The following is a 21,680-nucleotide window of genomic DNA, read 5'->3' on the forward strand; positions in this document are numbered from 1 at the left end:
CCAGCCCTGCTCTGCCCGCTCGGGGACCTGCGTGGCCGCAGACGGCCCCCTCGCGCGCCTCGCCAACAGCCCCTCTTTATCCCAACAGTCTGAGACTCAGCCCCGATAGTGGAAAGCAGCCCCCTAAATGCAACCCGTAGAGTAGGCGCCAGCCAATAAAGTGCGCGGGCTCGAGCCACGTGACACTAGCGGGGCGGTGCTCCGACGGCACCCCCATCTCTATGGTCGCGCAATTCGCTAGAGGGCGTGTGGTCCACTGGAGGACTCCCTACATTCCTCCTCCATTACCTCACTGCCTCCGGTGGCTGCTGGGATACCGGAAGACTCGGGTCCCGGCTCGGTTCAGTCCTCCAGCTGCCCGGGGAATACCTCCAGCAGTTCTTCCCTGCCGCCGCCGCCCCGCCGCTTCCTCCTCCGCCCGCCCCCCGCCGGCCTCCTTCGCCCCGCCCCGTCCGCGCCGCGCGTCCGGCCCGCCCGCGGCCCGCTTCTCTCGGGAGCCCCCACCCAGGCGCATGGCTCCATGAAGCAGGAGGAGGAGGCAGAGCGCGAGAGGTCCCGTCTGCCCGGGCTGCGTCTGGGCCAGGAGAAAAGGTGGGAAACTCGGTCCGCGCCGCGCCCTTCTCCCCCGGCCCCGCTGGGCCGGCCTCCCTCGGGCTGCCGCCCTGTCCGCCGGGCCTCCTCACCCCGGGGCGGCCCGAGGGGCCGGGGAGCGGGCCCCGGGGTCCGGGCTGGGGTCCCGGGGCAGCGCGGGGGAGGGGCTCCGGGCGTCGGGGACGGGAGAGAGGCGGGCATGCGGGGCCTGCGAGCGCGTGTGCGGGCTGAGGGCCGGGGTCGGGGGCCGGCGGGGAGGGGCGGGCGGGCGCCCCTGTCCCGGCCCTCCGGCCGAGGCCGGGCCCCTTTCTGCACTCCCTCCGGGAAGCAGCTGCGGGCTGGTAAAGTTTGGTGGTCTCCGGCGCCGCCTGGCGGCCCTCGCCCCCCGTCCCGCCGCCCCCTCCCCCGCCGGGCGTCTGGATTCCACCCCCGCGGCTCGGCCCTCGCCGCCCTACCCGTCGCTGGGTCGTCACCTGGCTCCTCCCGGCGCCCCGCGCTCTCCTTCCGCCCCCTTCTTACCTCTCACCTTTCTTTCTGCCTGCTTCGCCCCTCCCCGCTCTGGCCTCTCAGTCCCCGCGGGGTCCCGTCCTTTTCCTGCCCAGCTCCCGCACGCACGCTTCCCTCTTCCTCCTCTTTTTCCCAACTCCACCCTCATCCCGCCCTCCCTTGTGCCCCCGGAGCCCCCACGTCCATTCTTCCTCCACCTTCCACTCCAGGTTTTCTGCCGCCCTCCTTCCCAGGCTGTGGGTTTGCCCTTCATCCCTTGCCCTCCTCCCTTCCCTGTCCTGATCTGAACTCCTCACTTTGCCACACTCCCTCACCCTTATCCCTCTGGGCCTATCCTCTTTCACTGCCCTCTCCTTGGATAGAGTGGGTGGGGCCTGGAGTCTCCTGTTTACATCTTTGGGAAGAACTCAGTTCTCTACTACTGGGGGGTGGGGAGAGTTGGTGAAAAGATCGTGAAGAGATTTCCGCCAGCCTCCCCGAATAACGATGGGTGACTCTTACCGACAATTGTCACCTCCACCTGGGATAACAAGACGGCCCGTCCTCAGGACCCTGGCAAACTGTCCAGCAATTCTTCAGCACCATCTTTGCAAAGGATTTGGGAATATGTTTGTGTTCTGAAATCAATGGAGAACCTTGAAATGGTATATCTTGGCCTGAGAGCAAGTTTTGATCTAAATTAGTGATGGAGGAAGTTTTAATGTGTGTCTCAGGTTCAGGTTCAATAAAAACCTTTGATCCTCATTGGCCTCCCTTCTTGGCAATGACGCCAAGGATGAGGTGATTTAGTGCATGGGACCGCCACTGCTGCCTTATGTTTAGATTTTGAAATGTTTTGAATTAAGGAAAGCCTGTTCCTAAGCTTTTTTTTTTCCCTAGAAAGTGCCCCCTTGAGTTGTAGTTTTTCAAAAACCATCTCTTACCTTGGCACTACCTTGATTTTGTTCATTCACTGCACCTGCATTTCCATCTTAGGTACAGGAAGAAGGAATGGAATCGGAAGGAAGAAAATTCATTTCAGAGACAAAATAGCTCCCCTCCTCTGTTATAGCTGTTCCCCTGGCAATACAAACTTTCTGCTTTCAGTGAGTATTACCTTGGACATGCTTAGACTAGAATTTTGTTGCCTTTTTGTTTGTTTTGGTTTGGTTTTAGGCCTGTGCTAGGACTTCAGGATGTAGGTTTACTTTGTTCACTTCTGTTTTTCTACTTCCATGTGGGGGTCCTAATGTTGATGATGTTCCTTCCAATTGCTTTCTTTTAAAATAATGCAAATATGTAAAGACAAGTTTATTTTTCATAATCCCAATAGGGTGACTCAGATGGTGGTGCAGCATTACACTTACCCCTCATGTTTTTAGTACATAAGGTCTGCCTCTTGCCCCTTGCCCAAATTACTCATTTTTTAAGACAAAGATCATAATCCTGAGGTTAATGCAGTTTCTATCAAGGTCAATTATTGGGTGTCTTTTATTTGGTTATAATCTTCAGAGATGTTTGGAACATTTTGCCCTAGATCTGCTGTGGTGATACTGTTTTCTTGAAAATTATTAAAATTCTACACATAAAGTTTTAGAAAAGTTTTTATTACTGCTGTGTCCCTTTGAGTTTATTAATAATGATATGCAAACAATTAATAAACATTGCGTTTGCTAATTATGGTATGCAAACATACCATACCAGTTTTTTCAGAGTGCTTTACATCTTATTGGAGCCTCACAATCCCTCTGTGAGGAAGGCAGGGGACAAATACTTTCATTTTACAAATGAGAGAACCAAGTCCCAGAGAAATCTGGCACCCTGCCATAGCTCACATAGTAAAGGGAGGGGATCTAAAAAGAAAACAAAACTTTGGATTCCTTTTATTAATGTTTTTCTATAAGTTGACATGAAAATGTATAGTTCTGGTATTTTTCTAAATCTATAAATTTTAAAAGCATTGTATAGGTGCGTGTTTTTTGCAGGCAGAATTTGCACATAGCAAATGTTTTGGGTGGATTTGTGTGTGTGTGTGTATGATGGGGTTTCAAAACTGTAGAAGTTATTATTTGAAATGATTACCAGAATGTTTGTGGGGTTTTCATCAGTTTCTTGGAATAGTTCCATAAGTAGGCCAGAATTATAGCTCAGGTGCCATTTCACTACTCATATAATTATTAAATTGAATTTCAGTTCAACTCTGTGTCACAAAGGAAACAGCGGCCTGTTCGCTTCTGTATAAAGCTTGATTTGAATAGACATCTGGATACTGAGTAATAACAGAAGAAAATACAGAGACCCCCTTTTTCTTTGTCCTTTCCTCCCAAATCTGTTTTCTTTGTTATAAGGTCATGTCCCCCAATAGGATGTTTTCAAGCTTGTCTTCTGAAGGTAAATCTAGATTTTTTTCCATCTCCAGGATTTTCTAGATATTTTAATCCAGTTATTGTTGGAAATCTACTTTGGTACAGTAGTTCTTTTGGTACTCAATATATACCAAGATTTCTACAGTGATAGCACATTTAGTAAGTCGGTTTCTTTTCGGTGTATGGTTGTGAGCTTCAGAGAGGACCCGGGTAAAGGAGAGCTGTATACAACTCTCAGCCCAGCATTCCTTTTCTTTTCTGGTGTCTCACAACGACAGGAACATTGGATGATTTATCAGAAGCATGGCTCTCCAAAGAGGAAAAGCATCAAGGTCATTAGATTAATAACCCCATACTAATGATGCCATCTTTAAGTTTACGTGGTAGTTCTTAATAGACTTTTATTATGAGGACATTTATTCCTCTAGAAATTGGAAGAACTCAGAGCTATGTTATTTTCATAACCAGTCCTGCTTTTGTCAGTAGAGGCAGTCTAAGTGTTAGTAATAGCAGAAGCTTTAATGAATGGCAGATCTGTGCCAAAGAACTGTTAGGAGTTTTTCATGTCTTGCTCATCAAATGGTCACAAACCAACCCTCTATATTAGCAGGAGCCCAGGTCCACAGGGATGTGACAGCCCCGCCAAGTGTGCATAGCCAGGACCTGGTGAGCCGGGTTGGGATTTGAGCCCAGACGATAACCCTAAAACCTAGCCTCTGTCCTCTGAAGATGGGAGTTGTTCCAGGAGGGGGTCAGCTTTTGTTCTCAGTGGACTTGGGAGTCCTAGAAGACCCCCAGTGAGGGAGGAAGGCCCTCCCACCCACCCAGCCAGCCAGTCAGTCAGGGCTGCCTCACATCCTCCCCCCAGCTCTGGTCTCCTACCTTGTTTGCAAATATCAGCAATTTATGAGGCGTTTGTATTAACTCCTGAGGCCATAAACTGCCCTCCAGGAAAATATGCTCCAGTGGGTAACTCTTAAAGCCCCCCATCATTCAAAAAGAACAAAAAATTCTTCTCAAGTGCTGTTTAGAACCTAGGTATGGCCTTTCAAAGGAAAGCCATGAGCAACCTAAGATTAAGTAGCACCTGAGCCAAGTCCTGGACTGACCAGTTACCGTGTTTAGCAAAGAAGACAGCTACCAGCATAGATCAAAGCAAGCCGTTAACGTAGGAGATGTTTGACCTGTTTTTTAGAGTGGATTGTCCATGTTGGCTATCCACTCTGCTGTGAATTAAACCATTCCTTGGTTTGAGCTGAGTGGAGTTGACATTGTTGATAAGAATAGATACTTGTAACTCAGTCACTTTCAGCTTCTGACACACAACAGTCAGCACCTCACAGTAGAACCAAGTATCTAAAGATCAGGTTGTGCCATAAATACTCTTTTTTATTAAAAAGGCTAACTTAAATGACATGGCTAGGAGGGCCCTAGGTAAGATTGTCAGTGTGTGGGCACTGTGTTAGGTGTTATGAAAGGAAAAACACAAATGCAGCCCGGCCTCTGACCCTACAGGTGTTGGTGAATTCCATGCTGGCTGCAGTTTAAGAGGCTTTGTGAGCCACCCGGTGGCCCAGATCCACGGAGCCCTGCAAGGCTCCCCCACGGACAGGGCAGAAGAGATGCCTTTGTGGTGGGTTCTAATGAAGGGCTGGACTCCCTGAGTGATGTGGCAGTAGAGGGTGTGATGACTTTGTCACCACTGACAGCAGCTTTATTTGACGCATGCTACATTAAAAGGTCCTAAGAGGTGAAACCATGATTCCTGTGATTTCCTCAAGCTTTTTGTGGAAGTGTGGGTATTGTCTCCATCTGGTGGATATCCAGTTTTAACTCGTTCATTCTCATTGATTGTTCTAAAGTGGACAGACCGTGGGAAAATGAGATCACTACTCTTGGCCCTTAAGTGGCCCTGGGGTTTCGCTTTGAAAGAGTAACCAGCTGAAGTGTTTGAAGGGTCTGAGTGGTATATTCATTTATAAAGTAAAGGCTTTTACCTGATTCCAGTTGTTTCGGTTGAGCTGACTTCACAGTTCATTCAGTTACTCAGACTATGACCCCAGTACCATTGTTGGTAGTTTTTATGAGGTTTAAGGGAAGGGTGAGGACAGATGCACTCAGTTTTAGAAGAGGTAGAATACGTGATTAGGGGTATTTGTTTTTAGCTGGTCAGACAGCAGGTTGGTCTGTTGTACTGAAATGCTGTTACTCTGAGGGCGCTTACACTGTACTCAGAAGCTGAGCTGTTGGAAAAGCAAGTGTGTCTCTGATCATTGTAGGTCCTGGGAGCTGTGGCTGGGACACTTAGTTGTAGTGCAATGCCTAGTTTGTTGGAGTAGGGTTACAAAAATCTCGAACTTAAAGAGAAACTTGGAGAAATTGATGGATAATGTTTGATGTTGGTCCTTACTACAAGCAACTTCACATTCTTTACTGTAGGTCACTTAGTATTTGCTTTATGCTGACAGATCGGTAAATACTGGCCCCCTTAAAAACAAACCTTAAATAAATTCAGTAGGAGGAGGGGAGATGGAGTAAGTAGGATACAGGTAAATTATAAGATTGTCCGTATGTTGAAAATTGTTATAGCTGGATATTGGGTTCATTATACTATTTTACTTAGTTTATGTTTGAAGTTTTCCATAGAGTTACATTCACAGACTAAATTTTTAAAGAAATGCCTTCTAATATATTTTTTGATGCAGAAAGTCTCCTAACTCTGCTTTTGGTCACTAGTTGAGAATATTGATTAAATTGTTGGCTTAGTGGCCTCCAGGGAAAGCCTAGGCCAAAAGAACCACAAAATTTGGGTTGGTTCTGTTGATTACAAATCACAGTTTGGGAAAGTGTGGGGAAATTGTTGAATGTAATCAGTTGATGTCACTTGTGATCAGGCCCCACTCCAGGTCAGTGATTGTATGTGATGTGTAGGCAGAATCTTCCTGGACTGGAGTTCACCTGCCTTGGCATGGTTTGAAAATCATTGATAATACCTGCAGAGGAACACCTGCTTGTCACCATCTCATGACATGTAGCTCTTCTTCAGGTGTGCTTTGGTGTAAGAACTAGGAAAGCTTTCTTTTTTTAACCTTTGTATTTCATCCCTTCTCTTTGCTTCTTTGAATTCTGAGGCTCTCTAGAGGCAGAATCCCAGGGCCCTGTTGGTGCTCTTAAAACTCTAGCCCTTGAGAGGTGGTCCTGCTGCTTCAGTCGTCTTATGCCTTAAAGCCCGGCCAATGGTTGTGCACAAGGTAGGAAGTCACGGAAGAGCTCAGAGGGCAGTGGCATTCTTCTGGACTGACAGCGGAGGGGGAGTGGTAACTGTCAGGGTGATGGCGGAGATGTTGTCTTTGGGCTTCGGTTTTGATTTTTTTTTTTTCTGCTCCATTTTTGTTGACAAGATTTTGTAAACTCTTAGGTTGGTTTTTAGTACACTCTTGATTTTTTTTTTTAATCATGCTGTTAGGAAAGGGACTGAATCCAGTGCGTATTGTTGGCAGGCCTCATTCTTTGTAGCTTGGTGGGAAGACCCAGGCCTTAGAGTCTGACAGATAGATTGTGGCCCAAATCCTGGCACTGCCACTTAGAGGCAGTCTGGCTCTGGGCAGATTATCTTGTTAATCCTGAGGTTCCTCCTTTGTGAAATGATGGTAACACCGTCTGCCTTGCTGAGTGGTTTGGAGGAGTCCGTGAAATCCTGTTTAAAGAGCACCTGTCGGTGCAAGCACTGCTCTAAGCCCCGAGTGCACAGCGAAGTCCTGGCCCTCCGGGAGTTTCCAGATGGTAAGAGAGGAGTACCTGACGCCGAATGAAGCCTGACATCCAGTAACTCCATTCTCTTAACCACCTGTGGGGCAAGTACTATTGTTATTTTCATTTGGCGGAAACAGAGGGAGAGAGAGGTTAATCCTGGAGGAATTAGGATTTGAACCCAGGCCATTGGGCTCTGGAGTCAGCATTTTTAACCATGACATTCTGCTCCCTCTCTTAACAGTCTAAACAAGACAAGGACATCCACGCTCAGAAACAATCTAGTCATTGGTGGTTTTATTGTGTATGTGCATACGGCTTTCTCAAAAAAAGAAGCCCCGTTTCAAGCCAGACATTGAAGTGTTCAAGCTGTTGTTCGTCTGCTAGAGACAACTTTCACCCCCTCAGAATCTCCTGAGTACAAAACCGTGTGCTTCGTGATGGACCAGCACGTATCAGGAGCACAAGCACAAAAACTTGTGAAGTTTTTATATCTCATTCAGCCTCAAGTGACAGGTTGTTTTTGTAGAAATAATGGCATTGCAAATGGGTACGTAAATACCTGATTTGAAAGATGGTAGAATTTGCAGCCAGAATACTGTGTTGCAGAGCAGTGCCTGAAAAGGCACTTACGTGTTGTGTGTTCAACTCAAAAGAAAACTTTTAGGTAGGACTTACACACACACACACACATCTAATGTTGCGTGGGATGCTAAAGCTAACGTGTAATGACTTGAGAAGACACAAAAACATACTTTTCTCAGGTCAGCAGGATGTTACCAAGGTTGGTATCACCGACACTGACATAAAACTTTGGATCTGTTTGCCTCCCCCTGTTGATCACTGAAGCAGATGACAGGGAAAGGATCTGGGTCATTGTAGCCACATATCTTCACCTTAGGCTTTTTAAGAAAAAAAATTCATGAAAGAAGTTTGCTCCCTCCCCATCACGTTGTCAGCTGGGCCTCTGGTTTCCTGGCCCATCTGCCGGCCCATTTTGTGGCATTGGGTGGCTCTGTGTCTGACCGCCTGTGTGACAGGGCAGACAGGGCTACCTCACAAAAGGACTGTGAAGCCGGGGCCATCTATGGGAACACAGGTTTCCACTGGGCTGTGGCTGGTGTTGAATGGGGTCTTGAAAGGCTGGGAGGGTAGGAGTCGGAACAGATTGAGAGGAGAGGCAGAGAGGATGAGCGGGACTGTGACCATGGGGGGCCAGGGGCTGGGCTGGGAGCCGGGCTGGGAGGGATGCCGGCAGCACAGAGGTCCAGCCACTCGCAGCTGGAGGTTAGTGTGGAGGCAGGCAGAGAGGACGGGTAAGGAGAAGCATGGAAGCTCTTCTGGGGTTCTGTAGAAATAGGGTGATTCAATTTGGAGCCTCCAGAAAGCATCCTGATGAAGGGTGTGTCTGGCCAGCTGCCATCTCCCACATCTCCCAGCCCCGAAACGGCCCCTTCAGCTTCACACTGGCTTCCTCCCATCTCATTTTGCCCCAGGGGTCCTGGGCAAGAGGGGGCTGCGTGTTGCCAGCCTCCGTCCACAGTGATCCCAAACTTTATGGGAAATAAAACCAGTTCCCCTCAGGAAAGGTCAGGAACCCCGGGCTGGAACCCATGGTCCCTTCCAGCCCTGCTGGTTGGCGGCCCTTTGTGACCAGCGTACCCTGGGTCAGAGAGAGTCTACCGGCTCCTGCCCTTCCAGGGAGATGCCTCCCCTCTGGTGTTTATGTCCCCTCCTCACCAGCCCTTGAATGAATGCTTGCCTGTTCTCTCTTGGGCTAGGGTTCTGCAGCATCCCAGACCTCAAGCACGGAATCAGGATGGGAAAGAGACGCTGTGTTCCTCCCCTCGAGCCCAAGCTGGCAGCGGGCTGTTGTGGGGTCAAGAAGCCTAAGTTGTCTGGAAGTGGAGCGCACAGCCACGGGAACCAGTCCGCCACTGTCCCCGGCTCGAGTTCAGGACCTCTTCAAAACCACCAGCATGTGGACAGCAGCAGTGGGCGGGAGAATGTGTCGGACTTAACTCTGGGACCCGGAAACTCTCCCATTACACGAATGAATCCCGCATCGGGAGCGCTGAGCCCTCTCCCCCGGCCCAATGGAACTGCCAACACCGCCAAGAACCTGGTGGTGACCGCAGAGATGTGCTGCTACTGCTTTGACGTCCTCTACTGTCACCTCTATGGCTTCCCACAGCCACGGCTCCCTAGATTCACCAACGACCCCTAGTGAGTAAGCCGGCCATGCGCAGGGGACGGTGAGAAAGGCACGGTGGTGTCTTCCTGCGATCGTTCTCTTGAGACGGTCGCTACATATAAAAAGCTTTCACACGATTTGGGCAAAGGGTAATGGGAATAGGATGATGAGACATGTCCAGACAGCACCTGGACATGCAGCGGGTTCAGTAACAACCAAAGCCGTGTTCGTGGGAGCCATGGTCTTGTTGCCGTCACGGTCTGGGCATCAGCAGAGCGGTGTTCTTGGTCTGCTGTTGGTTTGTGTGGCGGCGGGTAGGCCGGTGCCTCTCCAGTGGACACATCACACTGTCATGGACCCAGCACTGTTGAAGTCCAGGTGGACCACAAGTGGCTGAGGGCCAGACTGGAGACCGGGCGCCGTGATGCTTGCAGTCAGGGTCCCCAGGCCTGTGGGACTGCCAGCACCTCACCCAGTGTCAGGATCTGCTTTACTGTTCTTAGTTCAGGATTCTGTTGTTTGTCCCAGGCCCCCTCAAGGTGCCAACGACTTAAATAAGGAATATGCATAAAGGGAAGAGTAGGGTGAAGAAACTCATGCCAGTGTTGTCTTTGTCAGAACTGGAAGCAGCTGTGAGCTGGCTCTAAGGAGCACTGCCACCTTTTTTTTGGTGGAGGGGAGGTAATTAGGTTTATTTATTTATTATTTCTTGCACTGGGGATTGAACCCAGGACCTCGTGCATGTTAAGCATGCGCTTTACCACTGAGCTGTACCCTCCCCCCCCTTTTAAATTTTTATTATTTTAGGAGTGGCTTTTACAGCTTTCACTGACTGGCCATTCACTCCTCAGCTGTTGGTGCCACACTGAGGCGGTGCACGGCCCCCGGGCAGGGAATAGGGGAGTGTGAAGAGAAAGTCCTTGCTCTGGGGAGACTTGTTGAGTTGGCCAAGCACTCACAGAAGCTGAACAGTGTGTGTGGCACCCTGTCTGGGCAGAGGCAAAGGGGAAGTGACTCCTGGGGTTGTGTCACAGGAGAGAAGTGGGGAAAGATGTGCTGACTGGGGAGGTGTGCCGTGGAAGACTGTTCAGAACAGCTCTGCCTGAGTCGGTTGAGCGTCTGAGCCTGCATCCGTGGACTCAGGTGTGTCCCTTGCAGGAGGAGCAGGGGCTGGCCGCAGCCTTGGAGGCAGTGGAGATGGTGGGATTCGAGTCCATTTTGGAACGTTGACGTTGGCTGGTGTGTTCAGGTGTTTTGTTAGAAGGAAAAGATGAGCAGGTGGGAGATGGGCTTTGTGATGACGATCGAAGAAGTTAGGTAACTTGACAGTTGTAGCTGCTTTTTAAGAAGTGTTGACTCAAGAATCTAAGAGGTAAGGGCATGGAGGAATTTCAGGAAGAAGGGACAGCCCTCTGACCTCTTTCTAAATAACCTGTCACTGCCAACCTGATGTAGCCTAGTGAAGCAGGACTTTGGCCCAGAAAGTAGTAACTTCTGCAATAATAAGCTTTCCTGAGGAGATGTGTTTTTTGTGTTTTGTTTTTTTCAGTTTTTTCTGGACATTATGAGCAGGAGATATTTGTAGTTGGCGGAGGCAGGAGAAATATGGGATCAGTGTGGGGTTGCAGGGAATGCTTGCAGATGAGGAGGAGCAGGTGTCTTCCCGAAGGACGGAACTGGGGACGTGGACACGTGAAGAGAGTACAGAGGAGGAGGAGGACGTGGAGGACTCGTGGAGAACAAGTGGAGTCCCGGGCCGAGGACCAGGAGGGAAGTACCCACCTGTGATGTCAGAGCGGGGCGGAGCTGTGAGCAGGGCCCACAGGCCAGGCCGCTCAGAGCCTTCCTCGCTGGGCTGTGGTCCGTCTCCAACCCGGGGCCGCGCCCTGGAAGGCAGAGGGTGTCCCGAGCCAGCATCAGAGAACCACCCTTCTTGGGAGTAACGGAAATGAACAGGGGTAAAGCCAAGGTTTTGTTCTTACCGGGATTGTCCTGCGTTTGCTCTTTCAGCCCGCTCTTTGTGACGTGGAAGACAGGGCGGGACAAGCGGCTTCGTGGCTGCATCGGGACCTTCTCAGCCATGAACCTTCATTCAGGACTCAGGGAATACACGCTAACCAGGTAACGGCCCCTCCCGGCAGGTTTGTAGGTGATGGGCTAAAACAGAACAGCTGCCCGCCTGCCTGCACTTCTTCTGAGTGATAGAGTTGGCGTGTTCTCTCTCTGATAATCAGGAGATGTGGGGGCTGTACTCGGGTGAGTCACAGATCAGTTGAAGTAGAGACAGTTAAGAGCATCAGGCTGTTTCTGGCGGATTCGTGTTGATGGATAATGGCTGTTTTCTGCACAGCTCAAGATTCGGAAATGTTCGGGCTGATGATGTTGGCTCCAGCGCCAGGGCAGCCTCACTTATGTTTTCTGTCCCCTCCAGTGCACTTAAGGACAGCCGATTTCCCCCCCTGACCCGAGAGGAGCTGCCTAAACTTTTCTGCTCTGTCTCCCTCCTTACTAACTTTGAGGATGCCAGTGATTACCTGGACTGGGAGGTGAGAACAGCCGCATTTGGAACTCTGCATCTCTCGTTGCATTTGGGTTCGGGTTAGTACATGGTAATGTACCTCCTTCATTGAGACAGGGTATGACAGAGGGGAAGCTGAGTCTGGAAGTAGTTGTAGGCAGCTTGGGTGACAGAAAAGGCACTGTGATGTTAGGAGTAGGAAGAAATGTGAAGGCTTTCTGTCCCCACCCCCACCCCCAGTCTGCTCTGTTGCACAGCCTTCTCCCGTGTCTAATGAGAAGTGATAATGGGGATAAAGGAGAGTATTCCAGGTCCTTCTTGGTAAGCCTTGACTGAAAGGTGTTATCAGGAGCCACATGTGAAGAGTCAGGAACCCAGATGGAAACCCTGTGGTGTAGGTTTTTAATGGAATAGATGAAAGGTAGAATGTTGAGGATTATTGGATGAGCTGTGGTGGCCGCGGCTAGACTCACACAGCCCTCAGGCTGCAGTCTCTCTGGCGTGTGGACCTGAGGGAGAGTCAGTCGTGGAAAGCATGAGGCTCTCCTCGTCTCAGACCTGGGGCAGCGGTCAGGGGCAGTGTCAATTTCTGTGTGGATGATGGGCATCCCATTAGAGTAAGTAAATGCCATTTATTTGGTTGTGTTTTTTGTAGGTAGGGGTTCATGGGATTCGAATTGAATTCATCAATGAGAAAGGCGTCAAACGTACAGCCACGTATTTACCTGAGGTTGCAAAGGAACAGGGTGAGTTCGATGGGGGGGTGGTTCTGCAGACGGTTCTGGTCGAGTGCTGCCAGGAGGAGGGTGGGGGGAGGAGTGTGCTCCCTTCCCCCCGGCCCTGACCAAGGACGAGCTCCTCCTTCCTCTTCAAGTCAAATGAGAAATAAACGCCCCAAAGTTGTGGGAGCCGGGGAACGAGAAGAGACGGAGAGCTCCCTGACACAGCTGCTGGCCTCTCTCACTGTAGTGAGGGCTGCATCCTGGCCCCCAGAGCTGCAGCGGTTACTGTAGGGAAATTGCAGCAGCCAGCTCAACCATATTGCAGGGTTCACTGTAAAGGGAAGCTGCCCATATTAGCGGGCTTTGAACTTTCAGTCATAAATTATTACACAGTGTTATAATTGGGAAAATGCAAAACGTAATCTGTCCTGGGTTTTGTTGTCATCTTTTTTTTAAAAAAAAACTGAGGGGTTACTGAATTCTAACAGTGGGACGTTAAAGACAGGAAGTGGATGGGCAGGCGTTCTCTTTCAAGGAATATTTAGAAAAGTACTTTAAAATGCTGCTTCTTTACTCTGCGATGAGCAACCCAGTTTTCTTTCTTTTTTGGAAAATAACATGTTTCTGTTGGGTGTGAATCTGGAACAGAGAATGATGTCCAGTTTGGTGCATCGGTGAATGGACGGTCTGGAGGGTGGCTGCCTTGTTGGTTTCCATCGTGGTTGTGTTTAAACTCTGCCAGAATTAGAAGAGGGCATGGCATAAAAGGAAGCCTGGCTGCCCCTTTGAAATCATAAACCTGACGTTTCTGTACAAGGAGGCATACCAGGGGTATTTTCTAATGTGAGATGTGATGATAACTTAAGTAGATAGTCAGATTCCTCTTGCCATTTGAAAATTAGAAACATTAAAATCGGGGCACCTAGTGCAGTAGTTTAGGGGGTTCCCTTGGTTTTCAGTGTGGCATATTTGGTTTTATCTGAAAATCTGCAAGAACAACACAGCAGTATATGTGTGGACTACTTTCCCATCCTTCCTAAAGGTGTCCGTGTGCAGGAGCATGAGCTGCAGGGTCTGAATTCTTTTCCCCTAGAACAGCCCAGGTGGCAGCTCTAGGCCAGCGGGCTGGTCTGAGGTGGGACCGTGTTTGTTCCTAGACAGTTGTGCTGGAGTCACACATGACAGGAAAGACTTGGGAGCAGGGCCTGGGGACGGCCACTGATGGGTGTCCGGGGCGGTGTCTGCCATCTTGAGTTCCCCTTGGAACGACTGCCAGTGAGGCCGGTGGGCTCAGGACACGGGGCTGGTGCCCAGGGCTTCCAAAGCCCCAGCGAACCTGGCTGCTTCTCTGTCCGTGTTAGAGCGGGTCCATTCTTGTCAGTGTGTGCTGACCTCCGCGTGCATCTTTCCCCTCAGACTGGGATCAGATTCAGACGATAGACTCCTTGCTCAGGAAAGGTGGCTTTAAGGCTCCCATCACCAGTGAATTCAGAAAAACCATCAAACTCACCAGGTAAGCCACTGTTTCATTTTCCTTGTCAGCTTAATTTAGTTGGGATTGGATGGAGGGGACTTTTGATAGAAAGGGGAAGAAAAAATTTTTCTTCGCTTATGTCTCTAAGCCAGAGAAGCATGGGTGAAGTGTAAGCTCTGAGGTTTATGCATCCTGGGCATCTGCACAGCTAAGCTGCTAGCAGAGCGGGAGCAGAGCATGCTGCCGAGCTCTCGGGGTGTCTGTGTCGGGCCCACGATCGGGAGGCTGAGGGGGGACTGGAGGCAGGAGAGAAGGCTCTTGGTGCAGAAATCCATGAGCAGTTGAAGCCACATGCAGTCAAGTGGCATGTTGCTGGAATAGTCAGAAACTGGTTTTTACAGAGTTAGGAGGAAATGCCTCTGCCTGTTTGGGGCGAATACCTCTGTGGGGAGGCTGCCTGGTGTAGTAAAGTGTGCGTGGATTTGGGGTCTGAATCCCAGCTCCACCACTCCCCAGCTGTGTGACCTGGGCCAGCTGTTCTGCCTCTCTGAGTGGAAAAAAAAATTTCCTGTCTGTAAGAGGTAAATGAGAATGCCTTGGGGTGTCGAGGGTGTGGTAAGGTAAGGAGTTCTGGTCCAGGGCCAAGCAGTATTGTAGGTGGTCAGCAGACGCCAGTTCTCTTCCCATCTCTGTTGAAATTGGAAACGTGGAGAGGTTTAACTTCTGTGGGTTTCTGTGGGCCTCTGTTGGCCTTCTCATCTGTAAAATGCTGAATAATCATACAGTAACCTCACAGGTCTATTTGGAAGATAACCCAGTGTTTTTGAAATGCTTTGGATTCCAAAAAGAAAAAAGAAAGAATTCTTCAAATACAAAGCATTATTATTATTATTATTATTATAATTTATTTGAACAGCCATTTCCCTGTCAAAATTCAGGAATAATCACCTTGCAGTGGAGGAGAGATTACAGTGGGAAAGAGATGGCTCTGGGTAAGGATTGTCACGCCCAGCTCCTGTGGTCTGTAGCAGGCTCCATAGGTCTGTGACGCCCCATGCTTCGCATCCTGACTCATGGCTCTCTCCAGAGCAAAGCCGAAGTGCTATGATTCTGTCCTGATGACCCTGTGATATGATACGGCACATTCATCGGGGAAGCGACCCCATCCTGTGTAGCCCCAGGATTTTTTAACCTGCTTCACCAGAATTTGACCCAGAATTAGGTATCTGTGCCCCTTTTTAGTTATAAATAACTTGTTTGTTGCTTTTCTGCAAGTTGAGGTTGCCTTCTGTCAAATTTATCATGTTTGAACCTGAAAGTAGATACGCATTTTACACTGGGCATCGGTGCAGCCATCTTCCAATCTGCCACCCGTGTAATCTGACCTTGAAACTCTTCATCCAGACCCCGGTAGCAGATTGCTTAAAAGCAGCCTGATGATAAGCATATGCAGTGTTTAAAGGTGGGACGTGCAGAAAACACATCCTCGGGTGAATTGTGATCGTGCTTTTTCATCTTGTTCATTTGTAATAACAACACTGTTTTCTCGTGCTGTCATTCATTTTCTGTAAGTAAGGTTGCTCTTGGTCTTCCATTTTATTCTTTCAAAATGTGGAGTAAGCTTTTGGTTTTCTCTGCTGAGTGACTACAAACTGAAGTGTTCTGGGTTCCTAATACCCTTCCCTGTTTCCTTGCACAGGTACCGGAGCGAGAAGGTGACAATCAGTTATGCAGAGTATATTGCTTCCCGCCAGCACTGTTTCCAGAACGGCACTCTTCATGCCCCTCCCCTCTACAATCATTACTCCTGACACACGGCTGCATGACCAGTCCCACCCCGCCGTGGCCACCAATGGCTATGACATCATTGGAGCAGATGCCTCCTCTTCCTGGTCCAGTTACTTCTATTACTGCACCATTTTATGATGCTAGCTTCCGTTGCCAAGTCTGCCTCCAGCCGACTGAGGAGGGGGGCGGGGTTATATTGAAAGAAACAGAACTTGAGGGGCCCAAGCCTTATCTCAGCCTTTCCTCAATATGGGTTCCGTTGGATTGGGGCTCCTCCATGACTAGAGAGAATGCCGTGTGGGTTCAGAAGACCCTTGGGGTGCAGGTGCCGCTGGTGATCTGCTGCCGGTGTGTTGGCCACAACAGTGGAAGCTGGAATTGACGGTCCGAGAAGGCTCACCCCACACACAGCCCTGCGGCCTCCCCAGATCAAGTAGGTGTATTCCCCTGGCAGTCTGGGCAACGGAGACCAACAAGAAACATTTTTAGGTTGTTTTAAATTCCTTTTTTTAAACTTCCAGTTTATTGCGTACCAAGAGTTGATCACAACCTCCACGCTTCATAAGTGGACGCCATGTTAGGGTTGACCGTGGGCGCCATGAGTCCTCTGGGCTCCTGGACAGAGACCCACATCAAGATCGGAGGCCCTGGGGATGGCGTTGCAGATCTCATCGCTCAGTTAGCCTCGAAGGTTTTAATTCTCATCCCACTGTCAGTTGGATTTTCTGGCACTCTCCCTGCATTGAGTCTCCTGGCACTGAACACAGCTCCGTGGCGTAGCCTGCTGAGGAACGGACTGGGATGCCCACGGGAGGGCCCAACGGCATCGCAGCATGCAGGGTCAAAGGAGAGGCCTCTTCCTTACCACCCGGCTACCTCACTCCTCCACTGGTAGCAGTGCCTACAGCTGGATCTAGGTTCTCAGAAGGCAGAGATGTTCAAACAAGCACTCGGGTTGGGCTCTAGAAGGACACGTCGTCATAGGAGAGAATCCAGGGTCTCCAAGCTGTTGTTCTTTTCAGGCAAACGTCCTGAGGGACCTTTAATAAGAGAAGTTCCTTTCTGTCGTTTGCCTGTAGATGTGGGAAGACTGTTGCTGTTTCAGTCCTATACAGGACTTTAGAACAAAGCTGTGTAATTAATTAAACAAGGTGAATCTTTATCTTGCCTAACATGCTGGGAATCTTCACCCCACCATGGCAAAGTTCCAAATAGCTCATCTTATTCTAGGTCATTCATACTTTCACGTGGCATATCCCCCTTTCCCGTTGTTGCTGATTCCGAGTAGCTGTTGGCAAGTTTCTCCTCCCTCCTGCCTGTTCTTCACTCATATGGTAGCAGAGTTCATAGAAGTTGGGGACTTGGAAGATGCTTTGAAAGCATTGTCACAGAGGCACTGCTGAAATGAGTCACAGGAAAAGGTGGCCAGTTGGAGGCAAGGACCCTGAGGGTGGTAACACTGGTTTTCAGCAACATGCTTAGAGAACTCTTGGAGTGGATTGGGGTCAACCCGGTGAACAACAGTGTTTTGATTTAATTTATTTTTAAAGTTTATGTGGTGGTGTGGCTTTCTGAAATGGGCAGATATTTACGTGAAAAGATCTTTTGTGTTTCTTCTGCCAGGAGTGGGGGAGGGGAGCAGGGACACGGTCTCTGCTAAGCACAGCTATCTCATTTCTTGAAGAGGTGGGTGAGGGTGAGCAGGCGTGCTCGGCACTGTCTCTGGGAGGAGGTGGGCCGAGCTGGGGTGGGTGTAGGCCGATCCTCAGCTGTGCGGGCCGAGTCCCACCACGTTCCCCTTGTAGTAGTCATGAAAACAGGCTTTTGAAGACGAAAGGGTTGTTTTATGATTTCCTGCTGCTGAGAATAATAAATGCCTGGTTACAAACATGTAACAACAGTACTCTTAGGTGCCATGGATTGATGTCAGGGTGGCCAGCTCTGGACTAAACCACCCACCTCCAATTTGTACAACAGTATTGATACATAGGGCTACACTCATTACTGTTCATGTCTTCTACGTTAAAAGTTGTGTTTAATTTCTAAAGTTTAAAAAAAGCAAAAAAATTGGTGCTAAACTTTCACCCCGAGCTCAGTGAGACTGGTCATGCAAGCATTTTCAGTGCCATGCTCTTGCAAGCCTATTTTTTTCTTGTAGAAATGTTGCCCTATTTGTCTTCCCCAGTGTATAGTATGTTTTTTTATTTTATTGAGGGTAGGGTAGGATACCTGCCATTTAAGAAAATGAATAGAAAATTTTAAAACCCAGGAAATGGGGAAAAAAAAATCAGTGCACAAGAATCGGGCTAGTTAAGCCCAGCACCACGCTGAAGTGGGCGCAGTGGTTTTTGGAGTGAAGAAGCCTTACTCCCTGCACATTCCCTCGTGCTCCCATCCAAGTCCAGCAGTGGAGATGCTCGAGTCCCTCTCGCCTTGGCAGGGGACTCAGGAGTCGACCAAGGAATAGTCTTTGGCCCTGGGAGGAGTGGCACAGTCAGTGTCTGTCCTGAATGGAGCCTAGTCAGGAGGCGGTCTGGAAGCATACAGTCACGATCACCTCCTGAAGACGTGTGGCAGATGGCTCTCAGGAAAAATACTAAGTCTGGATCATCCATGTGGCAGCTTTGCATAGGGAGATGATGGCTCCGAACTGGAAGTGCACTGCCTTCCACGCACCCAACCAGAGCAGTGAGGCGGATGGCCGGTACCCGTGGGGTGGGCGGTAGGTTTACAGGGAAGGGAATGTTCTCTGCTCGGTGTTTCCTTTGTCCTTGGGCTGCTCAGGCTGGACAGCAGGTAACCACTGTTTTCACGGATACAGCCGAACTTGGCTGGTTTGGTTCGGAGTTCGTTTGATCCCTAGCTGTGAGTGCCTTTTGGTCTGGAAAGTTGGCTTGTCTCATAATACCCACAGCTGGGACATTGTCTCCATAGTTGCGAATTGTCCTCGTTTTACATTAACTGAAAGAGAATGTCTTTGATCACTAGAGTTTGTCGGTGTTGGGTTGTTTCCACCGTGAGGTTCTTCAACTTTATCGCTTCATAATATTAAAGCAACTCATGTTAGAGACTCTTTCAATACGAAAGGTTTGTAGTTGAGACATTACATGTATTTTATTGTTTATAATAAAAATCATCTATACAGAAGTCCTGGGTGTTAATATTTGCACAAGATCTGTTTTCCATGATATGTTAACACCTACAGTTTCACCAATTGTTGATGTTATTTTCTATTGAGATTCTGGAGCCTAGGGAGATATATGTTCTTTCTGTTTACTTTTGTTCTTATTTCCCTGAAGCAAGAGACTTTGTATGGCCTTCAGTGCAAAGACTTCAGACCAATTCTTTGTATTACACTTGGTTGCCTCTTGGCTATATAACTTCTGAGTGCAAATCATTGAACTCTTTAACAAAATATTGTAGAGAATAAATCATAATGGGTAAAACTTGTTCTTTGTCTTGCCTCTTGTTTTTCGTGTCTTTTGTGGGGAGGGGTGGAGCATAGTAGCAATAGTCATTTTTTGAAGGCAGCCAACCAGATAGTATTTATTCAGTCTGCATGTTTTGTGTGGTGTTCATGACCTCCAGTACCCTTGCACTGCTACATTTGTTTGTGGTTGGTAGCAATGCCACTGGTTTTCTTAGAGCCAAGTTTTCTGAACTAAGGTTTGTGAACCCTTTAAATTTTGGATTTTTCTAGAAAGAAGGTTCATAGTTCTCAGGTTTTCCAGTGAAACCAACCTTCCCCAGAAAGCTACAACTTGAAGGGGGGTCAGGGGGAAGATGCTCAAATTTAAGGTATCATTTGCTGAGGTTATTTAGAACAAAGACCCTGGGACATTGGTGTGGTCTGACCTAAAGGAAAATATTTCTTGCTTATGGATGGCCCAGACAGGATGAGGTATGCTTGGAGGAAATGGCAAGGAATAATTTTTCAAACAATAGAAATGTTCTTACGCTGATATTGTCAGCCTTCAGTTTAAATGTTTATTCACAGGGATGTAAACTTTTTTTTTTAAGACAACCAGTTCAACCAGTTCTGAGGCCCTTACACTTGGTATACATTGTCGAGGTTAAATGATAATTTTGGAAATAGATTACAAACAACTGGTTAAGCACTGACTTTGGTAATAACTTGGATGTGTGAGAGGAATTGTTTCTTAAGAGAAATTATGTGGTTTTAGAGATTAGTATTCCATATTTTTAAAAACAAAACAAAACATGGAATTCCGTATCTGTATGTTTTGTGGTTTTCGTTTTGGGTTTTTTTTTTTTTTTTTGGTGGTGATAAAATACATATAACAAAATTTGCCATTTTAACCATTCCTATTGTCCAAAATGAAAAGCCATGTGGTCAGTGATCAGTGGTCTAATACTTGTGAATGAGGGTGGGGGAGGTGCTCTAAAGCTGCTTCCAGATCAGTCTAGGGTCTGTGACCTTGGCTTGAATATCTGCCTTTGATTGGGCAGGCTGAAGGACTGACTGAACCCTCAGCGTGCAAAGAACCATAGTAGCATCCTGAGGAACATCATGACCTTTCTGTAGCCTTCTATATCGCTCATCCCACTTGCTACTTTGTCTTTTATGATGGAATATAAGTCCAGATCTTACATCAACTACTCTTAGTGAGCTCTTTTGGGGAGCAGCTCTATGACTGAGTCATCTTTTTAACTCCAGGGCCCTGCATGTGTTTATATAATGGCTTCCTGAATGAAAAATGTGTACAAACCAAACACTGTATATGTTATTTGCTATTCTCCTTTCTTCTCTTCACCTCCTGACTTGTCTCCCGCTGTGTGTGCACAGAAGATATTAAGTGCTGGGTATCTGGCTAGGCCTTGGGCCAGCCCGTGGTAAGGCCTAGTATGTAGTAGGTTCTCTGTAAAGGTCTGTTGGGTGGGTAGATGGAAGAAAGAGGTCGACACTGAGTCCCAGGACCGTCCTGTGATACCACACCCAGCTGTGGCATCATCAGGAGGGCAGTCTGCAGCTCTGATGAACTGTGGAGTAAAGCACTTTGAAGAAGTGATAAACTCTGCCAATACTATAAAACCTACCATTATTTTACTGAATGCATTTCTAGAAACGCAGATACAGTGCAAATTAACTTTGTAAAAATTATATTTATAAATCAATACTGGTACATATTCTTGTCTGGTTATATCTCAGTTCATTTTTTGTTAACAGAGTTTGCATAATACCTAAACACTGTTCACTGCTGAGCCAAATAGTGCACTATGATTATTTCCTTTATGGTATAACCATCTGTTTTCTCTCAAGTTGGAAACAGAATCGTTTCTTATTTGCATACTTTTCGAAGTATCATCCAATTGTTCCAACAGGCCTCCCAATATCACTACCTACATGATCAGAAGTATTATAATAATCCAATACAAATCAAAATTTTTCTATGTTTAAGACACTAGAATAAATTCTGATGTTTTCCGAGTCGCTTACCCACCTTTCCATCAGAGGGAGTTGCTTGGGTCAGACAGCGCGTTTCTGCATCTCATCAACCCTTCTGCCGCCCTGGAAAGCAGGTATCCTCATCCACGCTTCACAGGTGAGTTCACTGAGCTCAGAAAGGCCAAGTGACCAGTCCCCACGAGGCCCGGCAAGGGGCGTATTGGAGAAGAGAAGGATGGTTTCTCCCGACAGGGTCAGCGCAGGACACCCCTTGGAGACGGAGTTAACTCTGGGACCCCGAGTTTCCGGCCCGCGGATGTCTCCTCCGGGTCCCGCCCACTACCGGGCCCGCCCATCCCCAATGGGGCCACGCCCCTGATTCCA

General features: G+C 48.4%; 1 protein-coding gene and 1 long non-coding RNA gene across 8 annotated transcripts; one reads left to right on the forward strand and one right to left on the reverse strand.

Moving 5' to 3' along the window:
- Positions 1-198: 198 nt before the first annotated feature.
- AMMECR1L (AMMECR1 like) lies at positions 199-19,338 on the forward strand. 7 transcript variants are annotated; one of them, XM_072960788.1, is made up of 9 exons: positions 199-591; positions 2,074-2,183; positions 7,438-7,743; positions 8,975-9,419; positions 11,398-11,508; positions 11,819-11,933; positions 12,561-12,651; positions 14,044-14,140; positions 15,801-19,338. In XM_072960788.1, the coding sequence occupies exons 3-9, from the start codon at positions 7,728-7,730 to the stop codon at positions 15,910-15,912; spliced, it is 987 nt and encodes a 328-aa protein (XP_072816889.1). In that variant the 5' UTR covers positions 199-591; positions 2,074-2,183; positions 7,438-7,727; the 3' UTR covers positions 15,913-19,338. The 7 variants fall into 7 exon arrangements, 5 of the variants coding, with proteins under 5 accessions (XP_072816889.1, XP_072816890.1, XP_072816891.1 ...); XM_031678722.2 differs by lacking the exon at positions 199-591 and adding an exon at positions 1,023-1,742; XM_072960789.1 differs by lacking the exon at positions 7,438-7,743.
- On the reverse strand, positions 14,981-21,614 carry LOC140696309 (uncharacterized). Its single transcript, XR_012072457.1, has 2 exons — positions 21,352-21,614; positions 14,981-15,225 (listed from the first exon to the last, which is right to left on the reverse strand). It is a non-coding gene; the product is annotated as an uncharacterized lncRNA (long non-coding RNA).
- Positions 21,615-21,680: the final 66 nt, after the last annotated feature.

This window comes from Vicugna pacos, chromosome 5 (assembly GCF_048564905.1).
Source record: "Vicugna pacos chromosome 5, VicPac4, whole genome shotgun sequence".
In the NCBI taxonomy this organism is placed as follows: Eukaryota; Metazoa; Chordata; class Mammalia; order Artiodactyla; family Camelidae; genus Vicugna; species Vicugna pacos.